General features: G+C 42.4%; 3 protein-coding genes and 1 pseudogene across 6 annotated transcripts; 3 read left to right on the top strand and 1 right to left on the bottom strand.

Annotated features, from left to right (window-relative positions):
- The first annotated feature begins 26 nt into the window (after nt 1–26).
- Nucleotides 27–25128, top strand: GON7 (GON7 subunit of KEOPS complex). Of its 3 annotated transcripts, none has more exons than XM_019745443.3 (2): nt 27–362; nt 19927–25128. In XM_019745443.3, the coding sequence occupies exons 1-2, from the start codon at nt 155–157 to the stop codon at nt 20109–20111; spliced, it is 393 nt and encodes a 130-aa protein (XP_019601002.1). In that variant the 5' UTR covers nt 27–154; the 3' UTR covers nt 20112–25128. The 3 variants fall into 3 exon arrangements, with proteins under 3 accessions (XP_019601002.1, XP_019601016.2, XP_019601009.2); XM_019745457.3 differs by lacking the exon at nt 19927–25128 and adding an exon at nt 601–2683; XM_019745450.3 differs by lacking the exon at nt 19927–25128 and adding an exon at nt 2691–3465 and having other exon boundaries at nt 96–362.
- LYSET (lysosomal enzyme trafficking factor) lies at nt 12429–14267 on the bottom strand. Of its 2 annotated transcripts, none has more exons than XM_074327019.1 (2): nt 14146–14267; nt 12429–13257 (listed from the first exon to the last, which is right to left on the bottom strand). In XM_074327019.1, exon 2 carries the CDS (start codon nt 13239–13241, stop codon nt 12846–12848), a length of 396 nt encoding a protein of 131 aa, XP_074183120.1. In that variant the 5' UTR covers nt 13242–13257; nt 14146–14267; the 3' UTR covers nt 12429–12845. The 2 variants fall into 2 exon arrangements, with proteins under 2 accessions (XP_074183120.1, XP_019600988.1); XM_019745429.3 differs by having other exon boundaries at nt 13712–14159.
- On the top strand, nt 14431–18893 carry MOAP1 (modulator of apoptosis 1). Its single transcript, XM_088797457.1, is given in 4 exon segments — nt 14431–14681; nt 14804–14954; nt 14956–15808; nt 15811–18893. Coding segments are annotated over 3 exon segments (1059 nt in total). The 5' UTR covers nt 14431–14681; nt 14804–14921; the 3' UTR covers nt 15984–18893.
- LOC109454663 (large ribosomal subunit protein eL34 pseudogene) lies at nt 25035–26490 on the top strand (annotated as a pseudogene).
- Nucleotides 26491–27591: the final 1101 nt, after the last annotated feature.

Below are 27591 nucleotides of genomic sequence, written 5' to 3'. Positions count from 1 at the left end.
CCAATCCCAAAGAAAGGAAGGGAAGGAAGAGGGAGGAGCAACTTCCGACAAGCGGAAGTCACTCCTCTCCCTTCTCCCGCCTGCGCCCCGCGCGGGCTGGTTTCCGCTTCCGGTGGTACTTCCCTGTAGCGCGTCTGGAAGCCCGGTGGTTGTCATGGAGCTGTTGGGCGAGTACGTCGGGCCGGAGGGACAACGGCGGCAGCTGGAGGTGCCCTGTGAGTCGCCGGGCGACGCCGACCCTTTTCAGAGTCTGTTGTCCGGCGTAGCCCAGATGAGGGAGCTGGTGGCTGAGCATTTCGGCCCCTTGGTACAGCGGGAAGCTCAGGACCGGGTGGCGGCGGCTCCGGACGAGGCTTTGGACGGTGAGTTTTGAGACGGTGCAGGAACAGGGCGGAGGGGCAGGGGAGCCCAGGAAACATCTGTTCGTGGAGCCCGTGTTGTGTAGCAGACTTGAAGAAAGTGCGCCTCACAGGACAGAGAATGCCACCTAACAGTTATTGGTACCTTCCACCATGCCTGAGCTGAATCTGGGCTGATTTATCTGGGCTGCTTCTTCCTAAGCGTTTTCATGACTCTGTCTCTTTTCATTTATATTACAAGAACGTGCTGAACGCGTACTACTCTGTGCCAGGCACTGGGCTGAGCTCTGGAGAAAGAATGAGGTGAATGTGAGTCAGTTACTCTCCTTGTGGAATTCAGACTGGTGCGGGGTTAGACAGGCAAACACTCTTATTAAAAAGAGTGGAAGTGTGACCCCAGGGCCCTCTGTACCTATTGTAAACCGAGAGAACCCAGGAAGGCTTCAGAGAGTCATGCCCAGAGAGGGCATGACTTTTGAGCTGGGTGCTGAAGGATGAAAAGGAGTTTTACCAGGTGTGAAATGGCAAATACGTGTGGAAGACTGCCATCTATCGCAGAATAGGTGCAGGTTCTGAGGGTTGGGACAGATGTCAGTTTAACAAGCCTTCACTCCCAGGCACTACTTCCCCATATCCCAGTTTTGTAGGTGCAGTTTGAAAGTAGAAACGTGAAGTTGAACTGCGTTCGTACTTTTTAAATCTTGTCTTAAATGCAAAAATAGGTAGGTACATTTTGACTGCCCTGAGCTGAACAACCTAAGACTAAATATTGGAGTCAGGATTTAACTGCTCTGTAGAGGAGCTTAAACCGTACTTTCCTTTTCTTTCTTTTCTATCTTATTTACATCTTGATAGATCCAGATAATGTGAAGCAGCCAATTCGTAACATTACACTGAGTTCAGACAATAGATTGTTTCTGTGAATAAGGTAGTTGGGTGTTGTCACGTGTATTGAAAGTGAAGCCCTGTTTCTTGGCTCCAAAAGTACCTCTCTCATCTGTTGAAAATGTTGTCATTGGCATAAAGACAAGAGTATATAGCTGGAGCCATTTTTTTAAAAAAGTCTGTCATTATTTACTGGAAAAATAACTGTCACCTGTTCTATTAATGGTGCATCAGCAATATCTTTGTATAGGTGGACATGTTTTTGTATTTGCTTGATGAAATCCCATAAAGTTTAGGTTTGAATGACGTTTGTTAAAAGTGGTAGAGATAAAATGGTGAATTTTATGTTATATCTCAACAAATAATATACAAAATAAAAAAGTATAAGTACTAAAGTGGTAGAACTCAACACTAAAAATATAATTAATCCAATTACCAAGTGTACAGAGGATTTGAATAGACAGGTCTCCAAATAAATATGCAGGGCCAATAAGCACATGAAAAGATGTTCAACGTCATTGGCCATTGGGGAAATACAAACCAAACCACAACGAGATACTGCTACATGCCTAGGATGGCTGTAATCAAAAAGAACAATAACAAGTGTTGACAAGGATGTGAAGAAATGGAGCCCTCATACGTTGCTGGTGAAAATGTAAAATGACCAGCCTTCTTTGGAGAAGAGTTTGGCAGTTCCTCAAAAAGTTGAAATAAAGTTACCATCTGACCCAGCAATTCCATGTCTAGGGACTCCTAGTTCTTCCTAGAGAATTGGAAACATGTTTACACAAAAACTTGTAAGCTAATGTTCATAACAGCATTATTCGCAATAGCTAAAAAGTAGAAACAATACAAATGCCCTTCAGCTGATGAGTGGATAAACAATATGTGGAATAACCACACAGTGGAATATTGTTCAGCACTAAAAAAGAATAAAGCACTGATAAATGCTACAATATGAATGAACCTTGCAAACATGCTAAGTGAAAGAAGCCAGATGCAAAAGGCCACATATTGTATGATTAATTTATATGAAATGTCCAGAATAGACAAGTCTATAGAGATAGAAAGTAGGTTAGTGTCACCAAGGATTGAGGGGACTAGGAAGTGACTGCTAAGGGGTATGGGATTTCTTTCTGGGATGATGAAACTCTTCTAGAATTAGGTAGTGGTGATGATTGCACAACCTGTGGATATACTAAAAACCAATAAGCTGTATACTTTAAAAGAGTGAATTTTATGGTTGTATGAATTCTGTCTTCAAAAAAAGTAGTAGACAGGAAAGGTTTAAACACTAAAATTACTGAAATATTTTTAACGATGCATATTTCAAATCTGGAATGTGGTCTTATTGCTCCTAAAGTGAAATGATCTTGTTAGCAACCATTTTAACTATGTTTTCAACCATTGAACATATTGTCATACAACAAATATTTATTTTAAAAGGTGATGATGATGATGATGATGATGCAGAAGATGAAAATAACACTGATAACAGAACTAACTCAGAAGGACCATCTGCAAAACGGCCAAAACCACCATCTTAATAGCTTTTATGAAATTTTAAAGACTGCTACCATATCTTAGTTATCACACACTGACATTTAATGAAGACTTGTGCTGCCCCAACTTGGAAAAGCATTTGTTTTTGTTCCCTGGGACAGTTTTGTTAAAGAAAAATTTCTTTTGTTTCCAGCCGAGAAAGATGTACTCTTTAGAAATGAATCTGTTTTCTTGAGTGAGAAATTTTAGACCATGGAAATAATAGAGAACATTTCATAATGTGTAAAATCCTTTAAGTTGGCAACTGAATTTTAATTGTTTTCCACTTTTAAAACAACCATTGAATTAATTTGTGTGCTGTCTACATCTTTTAGTTTTCACATCTGTTGTAAAAAGTACATGTCATGGTCCACGGGCAGTAACATTTCAAAGAACTGATGTGAGCAAGTGGTGAAAATTGGGTATTAAAAACAAGAATGGCAGTTCTGTGCGTAAGTAGGAGGAAATGGGAATAGAGAGAAATACTGAAGAGAAAGAGAGCCCTTGAGAGGAACCCAAGAAAACCTTGAATCCGCACTCACACCCAATATACAGACATCGAGAGATGATAGTACTCAGCGAACACATATTTAACTTTACTTTAAGAGAGCCAAATGGTGTGTGCTTTTTGCTGCGATATGTTATATATATGAACACAAATAAAAGTATTTAAACCATCTGTGTTGACTATAACTTAGATATTTCCTCCCATCCTATAGCCATATGATTTTGCTTAACAAAGGACTATTTTAAGTCCTTTAAGTATATATATGTGTATATACATACCAGGGGTGCCAAAAAAAATGTACACAAGTGGACACTTTGGTCAGCGTTGCTCAAGCAGTAGTTCACCATAATCAGAAGTGTCTGAACGCTGCAGGTAACCGCTTTGAGCACCTCTTGTCATTGCAGAAGTCAAACGGGACTTGTATTCATCTTTTGTTATCGGTGTATATTGAGTATTATCATTTTAATACAGTTTTCCTTTCTTAAAATGTGTACACATTTTTTTGGAAATATATATCTATATCTATAAATATATAATCAAAACAACACCAACTAGAAAAAGTTTTATACAGATGCTCCTTGACTTACGATGGGGTTTGCATCCCAATAACCCCATTGTAAGTTAAAACTGTAAGTTGCAAATGCGTTTAATACACTTAACCTACCAAGCAGCATAGCTTCACCTCGCCCACCTTAAACATGCTCGGAAGACTTACATTAGCCTACAGTTGGGCCAAATCACTGCCTCTGCCCGCATCACGAGAAAATAACTACTACATAGTGGTAGCCCAGGAAAAGACCAAAGTATGCTTTCTACTGAAAGTGTATGGCTTTCACTTTCACACCATCATAAAGTAAAAAAGATTGTTAAGTGGAACCATCATAATTTGGAGAATGTCTAAATGGTCAGAAATTGTTTAGTTTCTGATTATCTCTAATATTGGGACTACAACTCAGTTACTGATTTATAATCTTTTATCTTTACATAATCCTTAAAAAAAAGCTGTAGTTAAAAAAAATTCCGTATTTTTTCATTAATAGCTGAACTTTGCTCTTGAACATTTTGTTTCCTTTTTTGTTGAGTAAATATATTTATAAAGAAGAAACCAAGATATGTGTGCTTGTGGTCCAGTGTTTTGTGGTCAGGTATAGGTTTGATAGATCTTTTCCTTAACTTTAATACTGATTTTAATTCTCCTAGTCTTCATAAGTAAGCCGCGTATTTGAAGGACCAGTATAGAAGAAATGCCTTGCCTGGTTTTCTACTCTTTACCTTGTAAGTGTAGAAGTATTAGCCTCAGACAAGCAGAACAGTTACTCTCTGAAACATCTCCAATAAGTGCTTTTGTGTCACATTGAAAAATACTTAATAGAGTTCTGCGGCCAAGGACAAGAATTTTTGCTCCTTTATAATAGGTTATAATAGGTTACTTGGCTATAATATGAGTTAGGGAATTTGAACATTTTTTTAAAAAATCACCTGAGAAGAAAAATTGACTTTGAAAACAAACAGGGAAAAAGAGTATGGGAGGAACTCAGTTCTCCCCACCCCTCCCCACCTCGCACGCCCCAGTTTAGAGATGTTCACACTCAGAGGATTTATGCTTCTGGAACCAGTTTGCCTTTCACATCCTGGGCCATGTCACCTCCTTGGCCTGTCTAGCTCTTCTCATCGTTTAGGAAAACACGCCTCTAGTAGACCTTTCCCGGCTTTCTCGACAACATTAGGTCCATGTGCTGGGTGTGTCTCTCGGGTGCTCTGCACGTCCCCCCTCATAGTATGAAATGTACTAGGTGGGAATGATTTCTTCAGCTACTCAGATTTTTTTAAAGCTTTTATTGAGAAGGCCTGTACTTTTAAAGGCAATAAAGCTTATGTTTCTTCCAAATGAGAGAATCAGTTGGAGATATCTGTGGCCCTCAGTTGATTATGTAGTACTTTTATCCAGTTCCTGTTCAGCTTATTAAAGATACAGCTATTCCTCAGTTCAACCTGTACAAGTATAGAATGTCATTTCTTTTTTGGCAATAAGATTCATACATAAGACATCCTGAAAACCTAAGCTTGTTAACTCAAATGTCAGCCACTGTGTGGCGATAAAATGTTGACAAGAAATTCCTGTTTGAACTGATTGTGGTTGGTAGTTGAGTACTGCCGAGTTCAAAACTGTATTACCGCAATGCAGCTAGTGATGGTTGCAAATAAAATTAACATGTTTTGGGGCAGTTAACTACATTAGGATCAGTTTGTGATAATTATTTCTTGGACACCTAAGTGTATAGTAAAGAGTAGAGTGTAAAATGCTACTATTGGAGACTATTGACTAGATGTGCATCTTATAGCTCTGAAAGGATAGACTGTAGGTAGAGGGAGTGAAAGGGAGCTTTTTCATTGTATACTCTTTTTGCATTTTTATAAATCATACGTACTTTGCCATAAAAAAGAATGAAATCTTGCCATCTGCAACAACATGGATGGGCCTACATGGCTTTATGCTAAGTGAAATACGAAAGACAGAAAAAGACAAAGACCGTGTCATCTCATTTATATGTGGAATTTAAAAAACAAAATAAACAAAACAGAAACAAATTCATAGATACGGGGAACATTTTGATGGTTGCCAAATGGGAAGGGGGTTAGCGGGATGGATGAAAAGGGAAGGGATTAAGAGGTACGTACTGGTAGTTACAAAATAGTCATGGGAACATAAGGCATATAGTCAATAATACTGTAATAACTATGTATGGTGCCAGATGGGTACTGGATTTATAAGGGGGATCACTTCATAAGTTATATACATTCGTAATCACTATGTTATACACCTGAAACTAATATAATATTGTATGTCAACTAATTAAAAAATAAATTATTTAAAAGATGAATAAACAAAAACTCATGTAACATTTTTATATGCTAATACAGAAAGTTATTGTGAAACTTTCAAACAATTTTTACTTTTAAAAAGTCATGCTTTAGATTTAATAAGGGCAGATAAGCTATATTAACAGTTTAAAACATTGTCGTGTAAGTCATTCAGGACAAAAATGAACCAATCCACACTTTAAAAAAAAAAATCCACATTTCTCATTTGACTGCTACTTTGTCAGAATAGGGAGTAGAATGCTACTTCTAAAGAGGTTAGAAAAGCTGGGCTAAATATGAGGTAGAGTACCATAAAAAAAAAAAAGGTAGGAGGTGTTTCTAAAACTGATGTGCCTGGCCTGAACCTTGAAAAAAGTGCTCTCTAGCCAGTGAATTATTCTCAAAGTATAAAACGAATTTCAGTGTTGCTATGACGATTCCAGTCTCAGGTGACCTTTGGGATCAGAATTACTCTATTTAAAGACATGACCCAGGAAACAGTGAATGCTAGACAGTAAGCTTCTATTTAAATCTTTTAAAAAGTAGCCGCTCACATTGGGTACAGTTTTAAATGGAAATTTACTCTGGTGCCAAAAATTCTGCTGGGGATAGAAGTAGCTTATAGAAACATTACTAGTTTAAATGAGTGCTTTATGGGGCCAAGTATTGCCTTGAACATCAAAGTACTGACATTGTGTGCTGTAGCTCTAAGAGGTTGTTTTGACACTTGGTGCATGTGTTAGGTGGTTTAGAAAACTGTTACTTTCATGATTGTAACTTGAGAATTTCTCAAGACTCTCACCAGCACTTAAAATATACTACTTGTTTGTGAGTGTGGTATATGTTTTTCTCTGCATCCATAAGAAAAATCCCAAGACAACCAACATCACAAGAACTGTTAGCAAAAATAAATTGAGAGGCTCATTTGAAATGTTGGCCTTGAAAATAATATATCACTACGTGCTGAAACCTGAAAGAGCTTAATAACCAAACTTCCCTGGCACATCTGACAGCTTATGCTACGCACTTAGTAGTAAATGTTAAGTTTAACCTTTATTCTCTGGAGAGTGAACTAGATTGTTTTGCAGGCTAGTGAGCGAGGTGTTCAGTGACACTGAGACTCCTTCATGCAGTAAATAATTACTGAGCACCGACCAGGTTCCGGGCACTTCTAAGCAGGGGCAAACAGCAGTGAACAGACAAAACCCCTGCCCTCTGTGGAGGGAGTTTAGATTCTGACAAATTATATAACATGTCAAGTGGTGAGTGCTGTGGAGAAAAACAGGGAAGGAGGATGCTGACTTTTCAGTAGGTTTGTCGGAGGCAGCCTTACCAAACTGATAATTGAGCGAAGGTCTGAAGGTGATGGAGCAGGCCAGGGCCAAGCATCCAGGCAGAGGTGCACTGAGTGCAGAGGCCTTGAAACAGGTTTTTCTGGTGTGTTCTAGAATCAACAAGAAAACCAGTGTGGCTGGAGTGGAGTCAGAGGCTGAGAGAGTAGTAGAAAATGAAGCAAAGGTCAAGGGCTACTTGTTTATGACTCTGTGTGCCATGTTAAGGACTTCGGCTTTGATTCTGAGAAGGGAGGATGTAAGAGGAGTTCTGAGAGGCGTAGCATTTGAAAAGGACCCCTCGCCAGTTGTTAGGTAGTCGTCCTATCGGGGACTTGAGATTGTTGGTGAGTGGTAAGATCAGCAGCGTGGCTTTGGACATCTTAGTAAATATCAAGTAGGCAGCTGGCTATTCACACCTGGAGCTCAGGAAAGAGATGGAAGGTAGTGATACAAGTTTGAGCGTTTAAAGCCATGAGCTTGGATGAGATGACCAAGAGAGTAAGTAGAGAAAAGAGAACTGAAGCATGCCAACATTAATTGGAAAGATCCCCGAGGAGAAACCAACAGAGGAGAAAGGAGAAGCTGATGAGGAAGAGGAAAGCCAGGAGAGTATCTAAAACCGGGCTAATACAAGGTAGCTACTAGACACCTGTGGCTATTTAAATTATAATTGAAATTTTAAATTCAGTTCCTGATTCACTTTAGCCACGTCTCAGGGCTTATTGCATGTGGCTAGTCACTACTGATTTATCAGGACAGCACAGATGTGTAACACTTCCATATTCACTAAAGTCCTACTGAGCAGCACTGATCCGGAAGGCGACTGAAGAAAGTACACATCTCAAGGAAAGGGGTGTGTCAAAAACTACTAATAAACAATCTGAGGACTGAGACTTGACTAGTGGATTTAGTTATTTGTAAGTAACCAGCGACCTCTTGACAAGAGAGCCGATTTGGTAGAATGAAGCAAAAAACTGATAAAATTGTATTCAGGATAAACTGCAGGAATGGGAATCAGAAAATACAGATACCTCATTGCCAAACGTAGGCTCCAGCTGGCGGCTGTCTGAAGTCTACTCGGTGTGGTCCGCTGCTCAGGGGCCTGACAGGCCCGCCCGGGGCTCCCAGTGCTGTGTGCCCAGATCCATTCTAAGCTACTGCAGGCGCAGCTCAGGACCACGGATGTCACCGCAGCCTCACGTCCTGCTTCCTCCTGCTATGGGCTGGGTCTGTCACACCTGGAGAGCTTCAAGAAGCAGGAATGAAACTGTCCTGTCCCTCACCTTGGGACTGACCACCCCAGCCTGTCCTGGTCGCTCTGTGCATTCCTGTCTGGCCTCCCCTGGATCATGGCCTTCAGGTACAGCGACCTCTTCTGGAATCATGACCTCTCGATTTCTCCATGGTGACACCCATATATCAGTTTATAAGGCCCTGCTCAGTGGGGCCTCTCACCTTCTAACAATAAACTCTATTTAAACCTTGAAAACGTAAGAAACATAGACACCTCTTTAAATATTGGCAATCGGCCAGCTGGGTTGAACTTACCACAAATATTTGTTGAAGCTGTTCCCAAGACAAACAGCTCTCCTGACAGGTGTCTTCGTGGTGCATAAAACCCCATGGCCGTGATTCTCAACCCTGAGAGAATCATCTGAAGATCTCTAAAAATAGGATAGCCTGTGCTACACCCCCAGAGATTGGTATAATTGGTTGGGAAAGGACCCTAGTATTGTTCACGTGAGAAGTTTTGCTGTTTATTTCTTTGGGTGATTCTAATATACAAGCAGTTAAAGACCTACTCGCCTTAGACCAAAACAAAACTGCTAATGCATGCTGATTCCCAATCATGGTCCAGAATTACCCGGAACTTCACAAATATGTTGAATCTGTAGTGATGGCACATATTTGATACAAAAATGAGTCACATGGTATTGTGGTAAGCTTTTCTGCCAATGTTTTGGAGACTGAGCATGTTAAACCCATGGAGAGGGAAACCAACACTAGATAATCTTAATAAAGACTTTAACAATACCCATGGTGAACAAACAGACCAGTTTGACTATTTGAGTATGGATGCAGATAATGTAAGTGCTCTTGGGGGCACTTTATCTAATGATTCCATTTCCCCAAAGGAGAGCTTTTAATTATGAAGCTTTGAAATTATATAATCTTTGAAATAGAGTCAATTCTAAACTTAGGGAATCCCATTTTTCTTTAAAACTGGTAATGTCTTTAAAACCAGTAAATTTATGTGGTAACTAACACTCCATGAGTTAGATGTTTGTTTCCACAATTTGTTTATTTATTCCCTATCGTGGCACTTTTTAAAAACAAAAATTTCTGGCATGTTTCTGTGAAAAACATCATACAGATATTCATTTCAGGTGTAGTTGCAAATAAATGACTCATTAAACCACTGTGGGATATAACTCTGTTTTTCTCATAGCTGGAAGAAAATTATTGACTAGTTATGGATCCTAGGATGCTTGTCCGTTCCCTAAAATCTCTGAAGCACTTCCTGTATTTGCCGTTATCTCACTACCTCACTCCTGGAATCACTGCTTTGTGTATTGTGATGTGAATATAAAATAAATGATCTGTAATACACATCAATTTCAACCTCCTCCTCAATCTAATAGAGCGAGGAGATAAAGTTTACCTTTCCCTCTTTACAGAAAGAATACTTTGAGCTATTAAATAGCCATAGACAACAAAACAGCAATAATCCAACTTGGATAATTACTTCCTAAATAATCAAAAAACAGATTAACTCTGCAATCTGAAACTTAATAGTTACATCTGGAAATACTGCATTACTATTACTTTAATATTTTACTATTTCTACTACCAAGGCAATATGATCTTGAAAAATAGAGACGGACTGAGTATTTACTTACCAAATCTCAAAATATTAGAATTTGAAGTATAAGAGATAAAGTCTACTTCAATAAAAAGGAATTACTATTTTACAAGACAAGTGACAAATTCACAAACCTTGCATTACATCAGACATTTTTAAAACAAAAAATAATTGAAATGATTTTCTTAAATCATTTCCAAACTATTACTGCCTCAAGACTAATCAAATAAAACAAGAAACTGCTCGATGATTTTCCTCAAATTATCCTCATTGTTTGAGAAGCAGTATAGTGGAATGATAGAACTGGAGATCTCAAGCTAGACATTCTCGGTTCAAGTCCCGGCTCCTCCATTTACTTGCTGTGTGACATGGGCAAGTTATTCCTATTTCTGGTTTCCTCATGTTCCTCTTCTGTAAAAATGGCACTAGTACCAGTATATACCTGCTCATAGGGCTGTTGTGAAGACTGTAAACCAGAAAAGAGTGCCTGCAGCATGCATACTACAATGTTCCTGGATTTATGATGAGGTTACATCTCAAACCCATCGTTAAGTTGAAAATACCCTAAGTTGAAAATGCCTTTAATACGCCTAACCTACCGAACCTCAGAGTTTAAACTAGCCTGCGTGAAGTGTACTCAGCACACTTAACAGCAGCCTACATTGGAGCCAAATCATCTCACCACCCCTGCCCAGCCTCACAAGAGTATCAGTGTGTATCGCTAGCCCAGGAAAAGATCAAAATTCAAAATTTGAAGTATGGTTTCTACTGAATGCACATTGCTTTCGCATCATCGTAAAGTCAAAAACTCCTGTCAAACCATGGTTAAGTTGGGGATGGTTTGTACTTAGTAAGTACTCAAAAAATGCAAGTGATTTGGTTATCTGACACTCAAACACAAGTATTTCAAACTGCCGCTTACTTGAAGAGTTGGTGTACTATAGCAGACTAAGTATCATTTCAGGAACTAGACCTTTGGAGGTACTAAAGGAAAGAAATGAAGACTAATTAGCGGTCTGATCTTGCTGCTTTCGAGTTACAGGTCACCACCTGCTTTATCTTTCAAATAAAGCTGTGGAATGTGCAGCCTTCCATTCTGGTCACATCACACTTAAAGATTGAGGTTTCTAGAAAATCTTTAGATTTTCAGTAGCTCATACAAATTGAGCAAAACCCTCCTCAGTAATGCCACTTACATTCTTTGGCACGGCTAGGCAGATAGTACCCAGTGCTAAAACTTCCGATCATTTGTGAGAAGCACTGCAGCTCCGTGGTCAGGACCAAAGGTATCAGATGCCTGGTTATAACTGGCTGTGCCACCTACCAGCTATGTGACCTTTGGCAAGTTATTTCTCCATCTCAGTGTCCTTATCTGTAAAATCTTGATAATTGTTACAGGGTTTTTGGATTGAGTTAATTCATATAAAGCTGTTAGAACAGGGCCCAACAGAATGAGCACCAAAAAAATGTTACGATTATTATTAAAATCTATCAATGTGAAACATTTCCCTGGTATTAATGACATAATGGTATAAAAATATATCTAGATGTCACCCAGAAAAAAAAAATTCCAAAATCTAATATTTCCCTTTTTTCAGTTATTTGTACTGGTCCCAGACATGAGGTAGGTAGTAAGTACAAATGCAAAGAGGAAGTACAAGGATCACATCTTCATGCAACGAACCTATCGCCTGAAGACCAGCTCTTAGGCTGGAAAAGGAAATCAGAAGGATGTGGACATGACAGCATCGTTTAGAGCACTCACATCTGACCAGGACCGCACTAAGTATTTTCATCGAACACCTTGTTTCCATCTTCTATGTGTGAGATTTCTCAACTTGCAACCATTTAGCCTCTTCCCAAGTTTTTTTTAAACCAGTAGCATTAATAATGCTAGTAAATTAATAATGCCAGTAGCATTACCAAAAAGAGGAACAAATTCTGCCTATCGAGACAGCCATCACGTCAGTAATTTTTACCAATTTCTCACAAGCTGATAACAAGCAAGCATAAACAGTTGGCTTACAACAGGATGAATTGGGGTTTTAGTTTAAAGAATTTTAAAGCAAGCCAAGTAATTGTATAAAATTTAAACTTTATGACCATGTTTGGACCTTTTTACATTAAACACAATGGAAATGTTCATATTCATTTTTTTTCCCCAAAGGAAAAATTTCTGAACCATCACTATGTTGCACAGTAGAATAAAAATAAGAGTTCAGGTACTTAATTCAAGTTTCTAAAGAATGCAAATAACAGACACGATTTTACTTCCAAAATCTGAAGTCATCAACATGATTTTGTTGCACTGTATCTCAGGCTTTACCTAAAATTCATTATTATTCAGATAAAGATAGCCCCCTAGTCACATTTTTTAAAAAGCCTCTGCCCCACCACAACTTCCTGAGATCTGTGAAGAAACTGCAGTCTTGTGATCAGGTTCCATATAGTACTGGCAGTTTTGTAATCATAAGGAAAAACGGTGACTGACTTTATGTGTCAATCAGTTGTAGTCTGCTGATCTGATTAGAAGCCTTGACAAATGCCTGGTGGCGATTGCAAATAACTGCCAAGCAGATGGGGATAATACAGTAGCCCACCGTTTTGGGGTCAGCTCTTGTACAAGAATAAAGGAACAAAAACATCTGTAAGTAAGGTATCAGAAAAATAACTGTCCAAAACCAAAATGGCAGGGAGAGTAACCGAGCTTTCAAGGAGTGTGTCCATGTGGTTCCTTCAAGGGGCTCCTCGGGGTGCTGTTGAATGTGTTCCAAGGCCAGCCTATTGTAAGTCTCGTTGATTTCAAAAACATAGTAGAATGCTGCTGCACTTGTCAACAGGTACAGTCCCACTCCAATCCATCCCATCCGCTGGCGGAAGTTCATCATTCTCCATGCTCTGTGCCTTCAATTTTTAAAAAAGAGAAAATACAGTTAGTGTCTAGTAATGCTGTCACGGCATCTATTCCAAGTGTACGTGCTTTATTTCTTTTGAGTTCTAGAGTACTCCACTAACGCATTTACGGTTTAAAATAAATGAAAATTACATTTATTAAGAACTGTGAATGACTTACGGGGGTTTTTTTTATGTAATAGTTATGAGGAAGTACAGAAAGTTTCGGCATATATTTTCTGCTTTTACGTGAATCCCACAGAATAAAACACTATATCTGACTTAAATAGGTCCAGTACACCTTCCATTAAGAAATTGGAATTAAACTAGTTTCCTACGGAACATTTCACTTTTAAAATTCAAGTATTTTCTGACAATACTATTGCTTCAGACGTGAACACTTGGTTCTACAAGTCAAACCAATGTCGGGGCTCCCAAGTCAAGACAGTAACTCTTAAACACTTACAATGGTCCCGAGAATCTTCCTGTTCCCACGGCAAGCGTTAAAGAGTCACTCAGTTCTGAATAATCGGGTGGCTTTGGCATTTCACAAGAAGCTACCATAAAAGAAATCCCCGGGGTCACCAGCTGGGAGGAAGGTGAAGGCGACCAGCCTGGAGCACAAGCTAATTGTGATTAAGCACAGCGTGACTGCGGCCGGTCACGCGGCGGCCCGGCCCCCGTCGCTGCTGCCGGAGCCCCCAGCCTGTGTCACCCGGCCCGGCCGGGAGGCTCCCCAGCCGGCCCCGCCCCCTGTCGAGCTGCAGCGCCCGCCGGCCGCGACCGGGGCTGCACAAGTGGCGCCAGGCCCGGGCCTCTTCGCCTTGCAGCGCCGGGAGCCCAGTGCCGGGCAGGGGCCACCGGCCGAGCCTGCAGAGCTGGGCAGGCCCCGGATCTCACCTTCCTATCCGGGTTGGCCCGCCCGCTCGCCGTCCCGGATGCTGCCACCGTCGGGGCTTCCGGCTCCGCCCGGAAGCGCGCACGCCCCGCCCCGAAAGCTTCGGCTCCCGGGTGATGTCAGGGTGCCTCAGCCGGCGGCACCGCCTTCCTGAGCACGCCCCGCACAGCTCCAGTCGGGACGTGGGAGGAGGCTGCCACGGCGCCGGGGGCGGTGCGTCCCTCCAGGTGGGCGGCTGTCCGGGCCGGTTCTGCCCTTTGGCCTGGCACCGCGTGCCCAGCTCGCGACTCTAATCGCCCCATCGCTGCTCGCCACTGAGAGCTCCGCAGCGACGGGCGGTTCTCCACTCCGGTCGCGCCTCCGCGCAGCCCCCGGTTGCCCTCTCAAGTGCCCATCCCAGTGAAGCAGAGGCCGCCCTCCGGCTCCCCAGGCCCGGCCTCCCAAGAAGCATCAGGAGCCGGCCCTGGCGCCTCGGCCACCGGCGAAGGACGCAGGCACGGAGTACTAGATGACGGCGGGACGCCCGAAGCTGAGGAGGGTAAGGTGGCTGCTTGCCGCAGTAGGGCCGCCGTGGCGTCGCCCGCCAGTGGGCGTGCGCGGGGCTTCCCACTCCCTGGGTCTGTGACACCTTCCACTGACCTGACTGCTTTATCCTCACAGGCCGCCGGAACTCGGACGCTGGCAGGACTTATGTGGGGTACTTCGGAGGAATGCTGTGAATTGCGGTGGCATCAGTGCCCCCAACAAACCGGAACGTAAATCTATTGTTTTGGGCACCATGACGCTTAGGCTCTTAGAAGACTGGTGTAGGGGGGATGGATGTGAACCCTCGGAAAGCACTGTTGCTTGCCGGCATCCCCCAGACCTGTAATGTGACAGAAATGGAGGAGGCTCTGTGGGCAGGTTTAGCCCCGCTGGGCGAGTACAGGTTGCTCGGGAGGATGTTCCAGAGGGACGAGAACAGGAAGGTAGCCCTAATAGGACTCACCGAGGAGACTAGTTATGCTCTGGTCCCTAAGGAGATGCCTGGAAAAGGGGGTGTCTGGAGAGTGATCTGGAAGCCTCCTGGCCCAGATAATGAATTTTTAAGCAGATCAGCTGAATTCTTACAGGGAGAGGGCATGACATTAGGGGAGTTGACCAGAGCTCTTGGGTATGGAAACGACCCTTTTGACCGAGACCAGGACGTGATCCCGGAAACACGGGCCCCCACGTTGGCGCAGGCATTAGATGAGGCTCTTCAGCTGGCCCTGCAGTACCTAAAATACAAAAAGCTGCGAGTATTTTCAGGCAGTGGTCCTCCAGGACCAGAAGAAGAAGAATTTGATTCCTGGTTGTTTCATACTATTCAAATGATGAAGTCATGGCAGGTGTCAGATGCGGAGAAAAGAAGGCGATTGCTAGAGAGCCTTAAAGGCCAAGCATATGATATTATTCGTGTCCTCAAGAGAAACAACCCTTTAATCACGGTCCCTGAATGTCTGCAGGCTCTTGAGCAAGTCTTCGGCGTTATTGATAATCCTAGTGAGTTGCAGGTCAAATATCTGACCCCTTACCAGAAGGATGAAGAAAAACTGTCCGCTTACGTGCTAAGGTTGGAGCCTTTATTACAGAAACTGGTGGAGAGAGGAGCAGTTGAGAGAGAAGCTGTGAATCAGGCCCGCCTGCCCAAATCCCTGCTGGAACAGTCCACAGAACACTGCACAGGAGGCTTGCTCTGCCAGAGGACGGCCCAGGCCCTGGCGCATTGCAGTTACTGACACTGATAAGGGATGAAGAAACAGCTGAGGAAGAGGAGGAGGTGCTTCTCCAGGCAGGATTAGAGAGGCTTTTCACCTGAATCTTAGGAAACCAGGAAGGGATATCTGACAGAGCATGGAGGTAGAACAATCCATATACTCCAGTGATAGACATTAACCAATCCCTACCTTGTGCTGCCAAGTAACTCCTTTATGTGCAGTTCACAGTATAAATCCATTGTCATTTCTGTGCCTCTTTAATGTCTCCTAAATGTGTCATTGACTAGGAAGGCTGTATAGTTCTGCACTGGTATTGATATATTTAAATTCACCCCTGTGAATTTTTTTATCATACAAAATTGCACAAAAGGTCTATTACTGCCTATGTGTAGCGCTCTGACAGGAAGGCAAGGGTCAGGTGCGTATGCTGACCAGATCGCGTGGAGACGTCAGCTTGTAACGTGCCAGTGTAGTGTGTCAGATGTGATAATGTGTCATGGTTTTTAGGTGTGCACTGCCCTTCATTTATCGTGAAGGTTGTGAGCAGTGGTTAAGATACTATTTTTCTGTCTGTACCAGAATTGTATTGATTCGGTTCAGTCGAACCAAGAGGAAGAGTTAAATGGTAAGGTTGTTTGCAGCTGCCATCTCTAACCCCAGATTCCTGATGTGTCATCAAAACATCAAGTTTGGAGTATCATTTTAATAGGTGTTACAAGATTATAGGCATGAACTTATAAAATAAAGGAATGCTAATAAAATGACCTCTTTTATCTGTTTCGTTTTTATCAAATGTCCAAAGAGACTTCATTTGAACAAAGAGTTCCACAAGCATGAATCTGAAAATCACTGAATTTACACAATCTTAATCCTTTGGACACTTGCCTCGTGGTGCCCAATGAGTGGGAAGTAGTGTTCTAAGTGAGATGACTGGAGGGACCTGCTGAAGCACACAGAATGAAACAGCACAAATTAGTGCACGTAGCAGATCAGTGTGTTGGTGCACCCGTGCATTGATTTGGAGGGTGAAAGGGAAGAACTAAACATTGCATACCTCTGCGTGGCAGACTGGACCGGACATTTTTCCATGTACTTTCTCAACCTTCTTATAACTGCTGCACAGGAATGGGCACAGAAGAGTTAAGAAAAACTTGCCCAGCGTGAAACAACTCATTTCAGAATTCTACAAATAAATGAATGAATAAAATGTGGGAGAAGAGTCAAATTTTCCTTGCAGAAAAATTCCAAATCATTTATGTAGATACTGCCTCCTTTAGGAAGTAGAGTTTATTCCCTCCCCCACCCTTAAGTGTGAGCTGAATATAGGAAGAATATGGAAAGGAAAAATAGTAACTTCAGTGAAGAAACCTGGCAAGGACTAGCTTGGCTGGGTGATCGAGGTTCACATCAGTGGTCAGTAATGTGGACAGCATGTAACCCCGATATGATGTGATGACAAGGGCACTTCCGTCTGTGGTCTTCCTCAGAACCCGTAACCCAGTCTAATCATGAGAAAAACACCTGGCAAATCCAAGTTGAGGGACGTTCTACAAAATACCTGACCGACACTCCTTAAAACTGTCAAGATCATGGAAAACAAGAAAAGACTGAGCTATCACAGACCAGAGGAGCCTAAGGAGACACTAAATGTAATGTATTCTGGAAGTCATTTTGGAACAGATCAAGGACCTCAGTGGAAAAGTGGAGTCTGAATATAATCTGGACTTTAGTTAATAGTAATATGTCAGTATTGGTTTCTTGGAGGTGACAAATGTACCATGGTAATGTAAGATGTTAATAGGGGGAAACAAGGGACAAGAATCATATTACAGGAACTCTACTATCTTTGTAACTTCTGTAAGTCTATAACTTTTCTAAAATAATCATTGAATACATACTTGGATACTTACATACATACATACACAAGCAAATAAGTGATCTGGGCTGCCAGCCAGTGAAATAAGTAACTGGAGGTCCCCCCTTCCTAAAAATGGTTATTCATCTAAACACCACTAGGTGGCGGTGAGCACCCAGGTTAGGCCTCTGCCGGGGCAAAGAAGGGAAGAGGATTGTTTCTTAAGTGGCATCATACCTGCCCCCACCTCTCCAAAGCGTAGAAAATTTCTCAAGCTTTTATGTGGAAAAGTATTTAAGTACTCATTCAGTGTGGCACAGTGACTCCCTCTCTAGGCCAGTCACAGTGACTTCCTGGCCTTGGCAAATAGAATGATCTGTCTATATTAGTGAGAATATTCTTAATGATTCCACTTCACTCCCAGCCAGAGCATTTCATAACATTGGAAACTAGATAATTTCAGAAATCAACTTCTGAAAGTCTCATTTCGAAGAGAATGACAGTTAGGTCAAAAGTCCTCTAGCCATCCTGGGTTTCCCACACTCTCCTGCCTGTTACCAGCTAGCCTAATACCCACGTGGATTACCATATAAACTGGACCAGTTTATTAAATAATTTGATTCAGTGTAAAATAGCATTTTAAGGCTCTTAGTTACCGCCCTGAGAGGTGGACTGGGTGTCAGAAAGCTGGGTTCTAAATAGAATATTGCAGATGAGGCAAGTGAGGCTCAGAGAAGGTGAGTGGCTTCTCAAAGACACACAGCTAATTAGTGACAGAGCGAAAACTTGAACCCAGATCTCAGCCTGCCTCTGGCTTGCTGAGACCTGAAGTAAGGGCACTTAATTCCTCTTGGACTTCAGTTTACTTAACTTCAAAATCTACGGTCCCGTTCGGCTCTAAAACTGTGTGACTCAAAAGATCCCTATATTTATTTCAATATCCTCAATTTAAAAACTGACTCTAAATTCTTAACACGCTTAATATTTGTCACTTCACATGTGTTCCCAAATACTATAAGGATATCTTGTAATGACTGTTCTTTCTAATTCCCTAACTAGTTTCTGTTCCCTGTGATATCAAGGGGTATTATATCCCCATGTAAGCCCAACATGGTGTTTCCCACTTGAGAGGTAATAAATATGTCTTAACTAATTAGTAATGCTCTGATGTGCCTCAGTACCTATAATAATAATAATCATGGCTGTCATTTGTTAAGCTCTTCCTATGTGCCAGGCAGGTTGCTAAAGGCTTTACATACTCATATATTACCTCATTTAAGTTTGACTACAACCTTTGTGGGTATATTACTATCCCTAATTTCAAGTAAGGAAACAGATCTTTGGATAGATAAAGTGGTTTGCCCAGGGTCACACAGCTAGAAGACACCAAGATGTATCTGGTTCAACGGCCAGTAACTTAAACTGTGCGAGGCAGCTTCCAAAAGTATCTTGGCTCTGAACCAAACTAGCACCACTTGAAGAGTGGGGATGAGTATGTGAATGTATTAACAATCATCGGTGAACCAGTTTCTGACCATATAACCTAAAACCCTATGTATCACCACTCCCCACCGTCTCCCTCCAAAAATAATTAATAATACAAGCCAGGTTATGCTGCCATGGAGACAACACTGATAGCCCTCACCCAGCAACCATTAACCCTCCTCCACCTTTGTAACTGACGTCAGATTTGTTCACCCACTTTATAGAACTGTGAATTTCAGGGGAAACCCAGCCTTTCCCTAGCCGCTGCAGGAAGTGGGGGTGGTAACTCTTGATTAGTTGAAGATAATTCGGTACCCTTTGCCAAATTGCTTGTTTGAGGCATGGGCAAATTATGCAATTCAGTCCAGTGAAACATGAACAGCTATTTTTTATCTTTATTTATGTGAGCGCAGCTCTCTGCCAGAATGCCTCAATTCAGATTCCAGCCCCACCATTTGCTGACTCGGTGGCTTCAGGCAAGTTTATGAACCCTTCCTGGGCTTCAGGTTCTGCATCTGAAAATGGGGATGATAATGGCACTTCCTCATAGGGTCACTGTGCAGACCAAATGAATGAATAACGTAAAGTGCTGAGAACTATCTGCTACCTAATAAGTACTCAGCAAACAGCTAGTGTATTTGTTCTCTGTTGCTGCACAGATTACCCAAACCCTAGTGACTGAAAACAAAGTTGTTATTTTTCAGTTTCTGTACATCAAGACTCTGGGAGTGACTTCACTAGCAGTTCTGGCCCTCGGATAGACTGCAGCAGAGGTGTCGGCCAGGACTGTGGCCATCCCTTGGGAGATCTTCTGACCTCGCCCACAGGGGCTTCTCCACGTGGCATGCAGCTGATTCCCAGTGGAGGCAAGCCAGCCAAGAGGGAGTGAGAGAACACCCCATACAGAAGCTACAGGTTTTTCATCATCTTATCTCAAAAGTGACATCCCATTACTTCTGTCGTATTCTAGTCATTAGAAGCAAGTCAATAAATCCAGCCTATACTCAAAGGAAAGAGATTACACAAGGAATTCCAGGAGGCAGACTCACTGGGAGCCATCTGAGAGGCCTGCGCATGACAGCTGTTACTGTTTTTTCACATATACAGAGAACGAGTCTATAGCTTCGTTACTTCTTTATATTTTACCTTTAAGTGGTCAAATTCCTCTATTAGGTCCAGGTTAGAAGAGAAACAAAAGTCCTCCATTATATTCCTGATCACTAATTTAACTTTTACATGTATCAGAGTGATAAACACAGGCTGTTCTTTGTCCATTCTACAGACTGCCATGGGCCCTCATAGGTTTTACAACCAACATATGTTCATTCAGCTTCTTAGAATACAGGCGTAATTACCTCCTCAGGGTCCCTCTGCTCTGAGCAGTAAATGCCCATCTGCTTCTCACTTTCCAGTTCCCTCTGATCTCACCTCCCTCCCCTTTGAGTGCCCTTTAAGGAGAAGCAGTAACCCGCAGGCCCGACCCACCCACCTTCCTGGGAGTGGGAAGAACACTTACCTTGTCTTCTTCTAGCTTCTAGCTTCAACCAGCTTCTGGCGTCTCAGAAACTATGCCTTCATTATGCAACAAAAGCTTTTAAAATGTGCATTTCTTTTATCTAATGTGTGCCATTTATAGAAATACATCCTAAGAAACTAAGTATATTCACAAACAATGCGTTCCCCATGCAGTGCTTTTTATCATTGTGGAAAAAAGGGAAACTATAGAAATACCCAATAATAAGTGATAGGTTGAGTAAATTTTGCCATGCCCAAAGGGCTATAAACTTTGTAGCCATTAAAACAAAATTGTACTGGGTGGAACCTATCTATGCAATCGCTGGTTTTGTAAGCCCAAACTGGTTGCATTTTGGTAATCTCAGATGGTTCAACCTAATGGAAGGATATTTTTGCTATACAAATAAGTTTACAACCTACTATTGAGTGAAAAATGCGGAGTACAGCAACATTTCTGGAACAATTTCGTTTTTGTGTTGACAAATATCCATAGATACATTTGTAAATAAAAACGTCTGGAAAAGCATACACCAAATGTTAACAGTAGTTATCTTTGGGTGGTAAAATATGGGTAATTTTATCTTTTTTTTTTTTAGTGAAGTTTCTGCTTTTCTCCAGTGAATACTTCCTATTGGTATAATGTTTACAGATTCTTAAATAAATAAAATAAAACAAACCATAAGAGATAAATTCCAAGAGGCAAACCCTACTCTCTTATTTTTTTATTAGTAATTTATAATTCGTTAAGCAAAGCAGGGCTAAGCAGCGTCTCCTCAGAGAATAGATGTCCCAGTCGGAGCCAGTGGGCGGAGGTTCATGCTAGACCTGGAGAGTGGCCCAGCCTGGGACGATCAAAGGACAGGCTTTTTCTCTGAATGACTGACTGCACTTGAATTGAGTCGAGACCAGAGCAACTGAAGAAATGAGCAAACTCCTCAGGGTTTCTGATTAAACACTTGCTTTTCTCTCCAGCGCCCATTCTATCTTCTTCCAGCAAGACCCCACTTCTGATTTGGGGATTCTCTCCCCCAGAGCTTAGCCATAGTTTGGGGTGGATTGATAACCTAGACCTAAACTAATCGGTGGGTCACGAGGTGGGCATGAGACCAGATGAAAGCTGCTGAAGTATGAACTCCATTTCCCCAGTTCCCTCTTCATCCTTTCTATTGAATTTTAAATTCGGTTATAGCTTTACTTTCTGAGCTTTCATTTGTAGTGTGTGATTATTCCATTTTTATTAGTTTTCTATTCTTGGCTGTATTACTATTAGTACCTAGTAACTATTACTACCTAACTAATTACTCTAAAACCTAGTGGCTTAATTCAGTAATAGTCATTTATGATTATCTCTCACGGTTTCTTTGGGTCAGGAATTCAGACAGGGCTTAGTGGGGATGTCTTGCCAGTTGCATGATATCTTAGGCTTCGGCAAGAAGACTAAGGCAGGGGGGCTAGAATCATCTGAGGCCTCGTCACTCACTTGTGTGACCATTAGTGCTGGGTTCAGCTCAGGGCCTAGCTGTCCGAACAGGATTTGTCTGCCAGGCCTTCGCACGTGGTCTGGGCTTCCTTGTAACATAGTGGTTGGGTTCCGAGGGCAAACATGCCAAGGGTCAGGTGGAAACTGAACACTTTCTTTGCCCTAGCTCCAGAAGTCACATAGCATCATTTCTGCTGTACTCACTGGTTACTGGTTGGATAGTCACAGCCCCTCCCCCACCCAGACTTAAGGAAAGCGCAGCTCCCACTGTGAGAAGAGCATTCAGACTGGGACGGACATGTAATTGCGAAACGCAGTCTGTCTCAATGGCTCATTACTTTTTACTACCACTCTCAGGATATTGATTGCAGGGTTTTTTGGCTGTCTGCCTGACTTCTCCTTTATTATTTTAGTTTTCTACTATTGCCTACCTGTTGCTGTTTCCTCCAGTCAGATCCATCCCTTGGGTGAGGCAACTGGACTGGCTGGCTGAGCCCCTCACTTGGGCGGAAGCCATGGGCGCTGCATCTTGTGATGTTCATGTCCCATCGAGGGGTAGCCCCACATCCAAGTTTCTTTTTTCTATTTGTTTTGTTCTCCTTTCGTATTGGAAACTTTTCGCAAATGAGTCTGAGAAGATGTGTGGTGGATTCTCAAATGTGTGAGGCTACTCGGTTCTCAATTCTCATCTTAAAGTGGGCCACTAAACGGATGATGACACGCACTGTTTTCACAGGTGGAAAACAGCACATTTGCGTTTCTCACTCAGTTATGTGGATGGGTTGTTGGTGGACTGCGGCTTGGCTGGTTTCTACTGCGTCCCCACAGGTTGGGCTCCAGGCTGTAGGTTGGGTTCAGATGTGCTCCATGTTTCATTCCAGAGCTCAGGCTGGAGGACCAACAGGTCCTGGAGTGTGCTCTTCTCATGTAAGATGGCAGGAGCATAAGAGCGGGGCAGAAGGTCTGCTCAGAAAGGGCACACGGTCACGTTGCCCATATTCCATGGGTCAGTGCAGGTTACATGGCCAAGCCCACCGTCAGTGGGGCAGGAAGGCGTGGGTGGGGGAGGGGAGAAGGAATCCTTCCTGGAAAATAATGGAATCTACCACACCATGGCAGCAACATGAGATGCTACATGGCAGCAGTGTCCTTTCTGGTCTGGTTCTGGGCTGTGATTCTGCTGTGGTTCTGGTCCAATTTCTAATCTTGGTTCTCAAGCCAGTTCTATGAGATGCCCAAGAGCATTTGGTAAATTCTTTTTCCGCTTCAATGGGCCAGACTCAGCTTCTGTACCTTGTAACTAAGAGTCCTGAATGAGATGCAGGATTTTAACTCCTCTCTGGCCTTAAACGTGGCTTGGTGGTCACTGGCCTAGTGTCTCAGTGGTAAGCCCTCTCAACTACCTGCTCTGGGGCTGGCACTCTGAAAACCACATTCTAGACTCCTTGGCTAGCTGGCTTTCTGATGGGCCCAGCCTATCTACAGAAAGACCGGCAGGGAGGAAGAGAGAAGGGACATCTTTCCTGTGGCTTGACGCTCCTGTCCGTGTTGCCTTGGCAAAAGCTGTCAGTCCCAGCCTCCAGACTCCTTCAACACCTCTGGACCTGCTCCGTGTGCCTTCTCACAAGTGTTGGCTGCGACTGGGCAGTGCCCCCTCCACAGGGGTGTTTTCCCAATGGGTTGATTGGTGCTGGGTCGCCTCCAACCGGTGCCCCAGGTTGGGGGCCTGCAGCTTGAGTATGTGCTTTATACCAGCTAAGTACAGCTGTGAGGCCTCCTCCCATCCCTGCTGCTGGGTGGCCAGGCGTGCCCTTTGGGCTCTTAGTGGTTCTGGGCCATTTCCAGGAGGCAGCTACACACTGTGTAGTCACAGCAGGACAGAACACAGTCTTGTGGCATCGCTGGGTGTTGTCCCTGCTGGGCAGGGACAGAGGCATCTGTATTTAGTCCCCCAGCAGAAGCTGGGGAGGGTCCAGCATAGCCTGGGCTCTCGGGCTCTCCACACAAAAACTCCACTCTCTTCTTTTTCCTGGTAGACCCTAGTGGGCCAATAAAACTAGACACTAAATCATTACCCATTGAAAACTGGTTTCCCTTGCCCTGAAGGCTGGAAGGACTCATTCTTCTTCTGCTACTGGAAAAGGAAAGGAGATAATTGGGCATATTTGCATGGGGGTGTGTGCACCCTTCCTAGATTGTGCTGAATCCTTCCAAGGCAGGGAGGGAAGAAAAGGGAGAAAAACAAACCTTTTAAATTTCCATATTTAAAAAGCTCATATGCAGCGCTGCCTCAGCTATTAAACGAAAATAAACTTAAAAATAAAAAACAAGTCACGAACTTCAAATTAACCACATTTAAATCGATGTGATAGATGATGTTTTACTGGAACTGAATTACTGTGAATCACGGGTGTGTGGTTTAATGAGGGAAAGATGTATTTTCAACTTGATTTTTTTTTTTTTGGATAATGGATCATTATTTGAGTCACTGACATTATCGTTATTTTTTTGGTTTTGAATAATAAGCCCCTTTTAAAGTACTTACCCATGTTTTAATGAGCCAATTAATTTAATCATGCATCCCCAAAATATAATACAGAAAATATTTAAATGGTGTTTAATGAAATGTCTTTATTGTTCATTTACGCCACACTTAGTGCTAATGCATGTTGTCGCAAGTTGGATGTGCAGGAGATGGGAGCTGCAACATCCATCATCTCATAGGACCACACAATTCTCCAGCCAGTTTTCTCTAGTTGAACTCTGGTGAAATGTGTGCCCTCGAGGAGACTGCACACTGACTCATCTGCCATGAACATGACCTTAATTCAAATGGAAAAGCAGGTTTTACAATTGGGACTTGGCACTTCGTTCTGGGATGCTCATCCAGGTGATCCAAAAATGAAAACACAGAGTTCAAAATTTCTGGTAGAACTCAGAGACCCCCAGGAATATGCCTACACACCCCACTCTGCAAAGCACCACCTTCTGTTATGTGGGGAAAGGATTGAAACGAGAGATGCTTAGTGGCCACATGCACGGGGCCTGGAGGTGTCTTCTGCTGACCTGCAGAAACACGTTGGGAAGACTACAGTAGAAGGAAGGAAGTGGGGGTGAGTTTCCAAGGATGAATGTAGACACCTCCTATACATTTGAGGAAGAGGTGGCCTCCTCCAGGAAGCCTGGTGTAATCCTGGACAGAGTGGGGCTCCTTCTGGAAGTAAACAACATAAGATATATGATTGCCTTTCCACCGTGTTTCCTTAAAACATGAGCTGCAAACTTCTCAAAAAAAAAAAAAAGGCTAAAGTGAGTAGAGTCTGAAAAAAAAACCAAAAAACAATTAACAATGCTTACCTCTGGGAAGTAGGAAGGAGGTAGTCAGGGAACTTCCTTTCCACCCTACTACACTTTATGGATTGTTAACATAAGCATGGATAATTGATTTGAGAAATCATTTTGTTAAATAATGAAGAGTGCCTCAACTCTCCAAGACCAATACGGTGCAGAGTGATTGCCAACCACACATCTTGGATTTTCCGGCTTGGCATCAAAGTCTGTTCTTCTTTTGGGGAAGTGTTACCTCCCCTGATTATAAAAGTCAAATTCATCATAGAACATTCAAAAACTACAGTGGAGTGGGTAGGAATCAAACAAATGCCCACCACTCAGAGACAGTCACTATTAACTTTTGGAAGTATGTCCTTCTACTTCTTTGAGGTATAAATTTCCTTTCCTTGAATACAGTTGTAAGCACACCGTGAGTACAGTTCAGTAGTTCTTTATTTTTCTTCAAGCAACAATAGGACATAAGCATTTCCCCATGGGTCAGCAAAGACCAGGCAAGCACTAACATTTAAAAATATACTTTGGAGGGAATGGTGTCTACAGGCATTCAGAATGGTCCAGCGTTTTGACATTCCGTCAGAGGCTGTCCTACAGTATGGCTTCTAACAAAACTAGGCTGTCCCGAACCCCTGGTAATAGAATTGTTTACCTCTATACCAAGAGGGTTGGGAAAGCATTAAAATCTGCATGTATGGGCCTGTGCCCAGGCCGACTTCATGGAGTTCGTGCTGTGAGACCTAAAGTTCTAATAAGGTTGTCTACAACAGAAAAGCGTGTCAGCCTATGGTGGGTCCATGTGTGCTGAATGTGTCCGTGCAGGATCAAGCCTGCTTTCCTTATCGAGGAGCAGAAAATCGTTGTGAAAGTGTTGAAGGCACAAGCACAGAGTCAGAAAGCTAAATTTAAAAAAATGAAGCTTTTTTGAGTAATAAAAACAATTAAAAGGATATGTGTGTACATATATGTATTATATATATATATGAAATTTGGAGAGTGTCAATTATCTACATTAAAAATATTTTTTTTTCCATTTTGAAATGATCAGAGTCTCACAGGAAGTTGCAAACATAGTACAGAGGGCCCCGTGTACTTTTAACCAGCTTCCCTTAAGGGTGACATCTTACATAACTACAGTACAATAGCAAAACCAGGAAATTGACGTGGGTACAATCTACAGATTTTATTCCAATTTCACCAGTTTTTTCATGCACTCATGTGTATGTGATTACCTCCATATTATTTGTAAAGGTAGGGAAACTTAAGACTCAGATTGGTTTAGTATCTGCGCAAGCTGCCCTCCTGGCAGAGAAACCCAGGTCGCTCTGATTTGAAGCCTGTGCATTTCTCACTCACCTGGGGGATGGAGGGAGCAGCGGGACACAAAAATTAAGAAATAAGAACAGAAACATTGAAATTTTAAACTTCAATATTGTCGGAGGATTGATTTGAGTAGCCAGGAGATCCAGACCTGGTTCTGTCACTAATGGTAAGAAGTTGGGCAAACTTTTAAATTTCTATCGTTTTCAGAGTCCTGGTTATAAAATGGGGTGGCCCACACAAAATCTCCCTCCCAGGGTTGTTGAAACATAGACACAACGCCCACAGAAAGACAAGTTCTTTTAATCCCCAAATTTAGTAGCTCTCCTAAAAATGTTCTGGATGGGAGAAACTCCTGAATCTGGAGTTCAAAGATTTAAGTAAATCGAATATAGTGTAATTACATTTTATGTCCATTTGAATTGTGGGAACCTGAAATAATGTAAAAATATGAATATGACCTCATATTATTGAAATAGAGATAGAGAACCCCCACCCAATTTTAAAAATTAGTCAAAAATCCCTTAATATCAAAACTGGCTGGACTGGGGGTTGTACACCGTTGCATGATGTTGCCACCGGGTGGCGCCACTTTAGCGGGTAAACAGAAATGCATACCCTGAGCCGACGCGTGGGAACCGCAGCGTTGTTTGGGTGTATGGGACTTCCAAGTTCAAGTGGTCTTGGAAGCGCTGGGCCTGAAACACTC

This window comes from Rhinolophus sinicus, chromosome 3 (assembly GCF_057876585.1).
Source record: "Rhinolophus sinicus isolate RSI-liver-muscle chromosome 3, RSI-T2T, whole genome shotgun sequence".
Lineage (NCBI taxonomy): Eukaryota > Metazoa > Chordata > Mammalia > Chiroptera > Rhinolophidae > Rhinolophus > Rhinolophus sinicus.
Note: the sequence above shows the minus strand (reverse complement) of the source record. Positions and strands in the feature narration are given on the sequence as shown.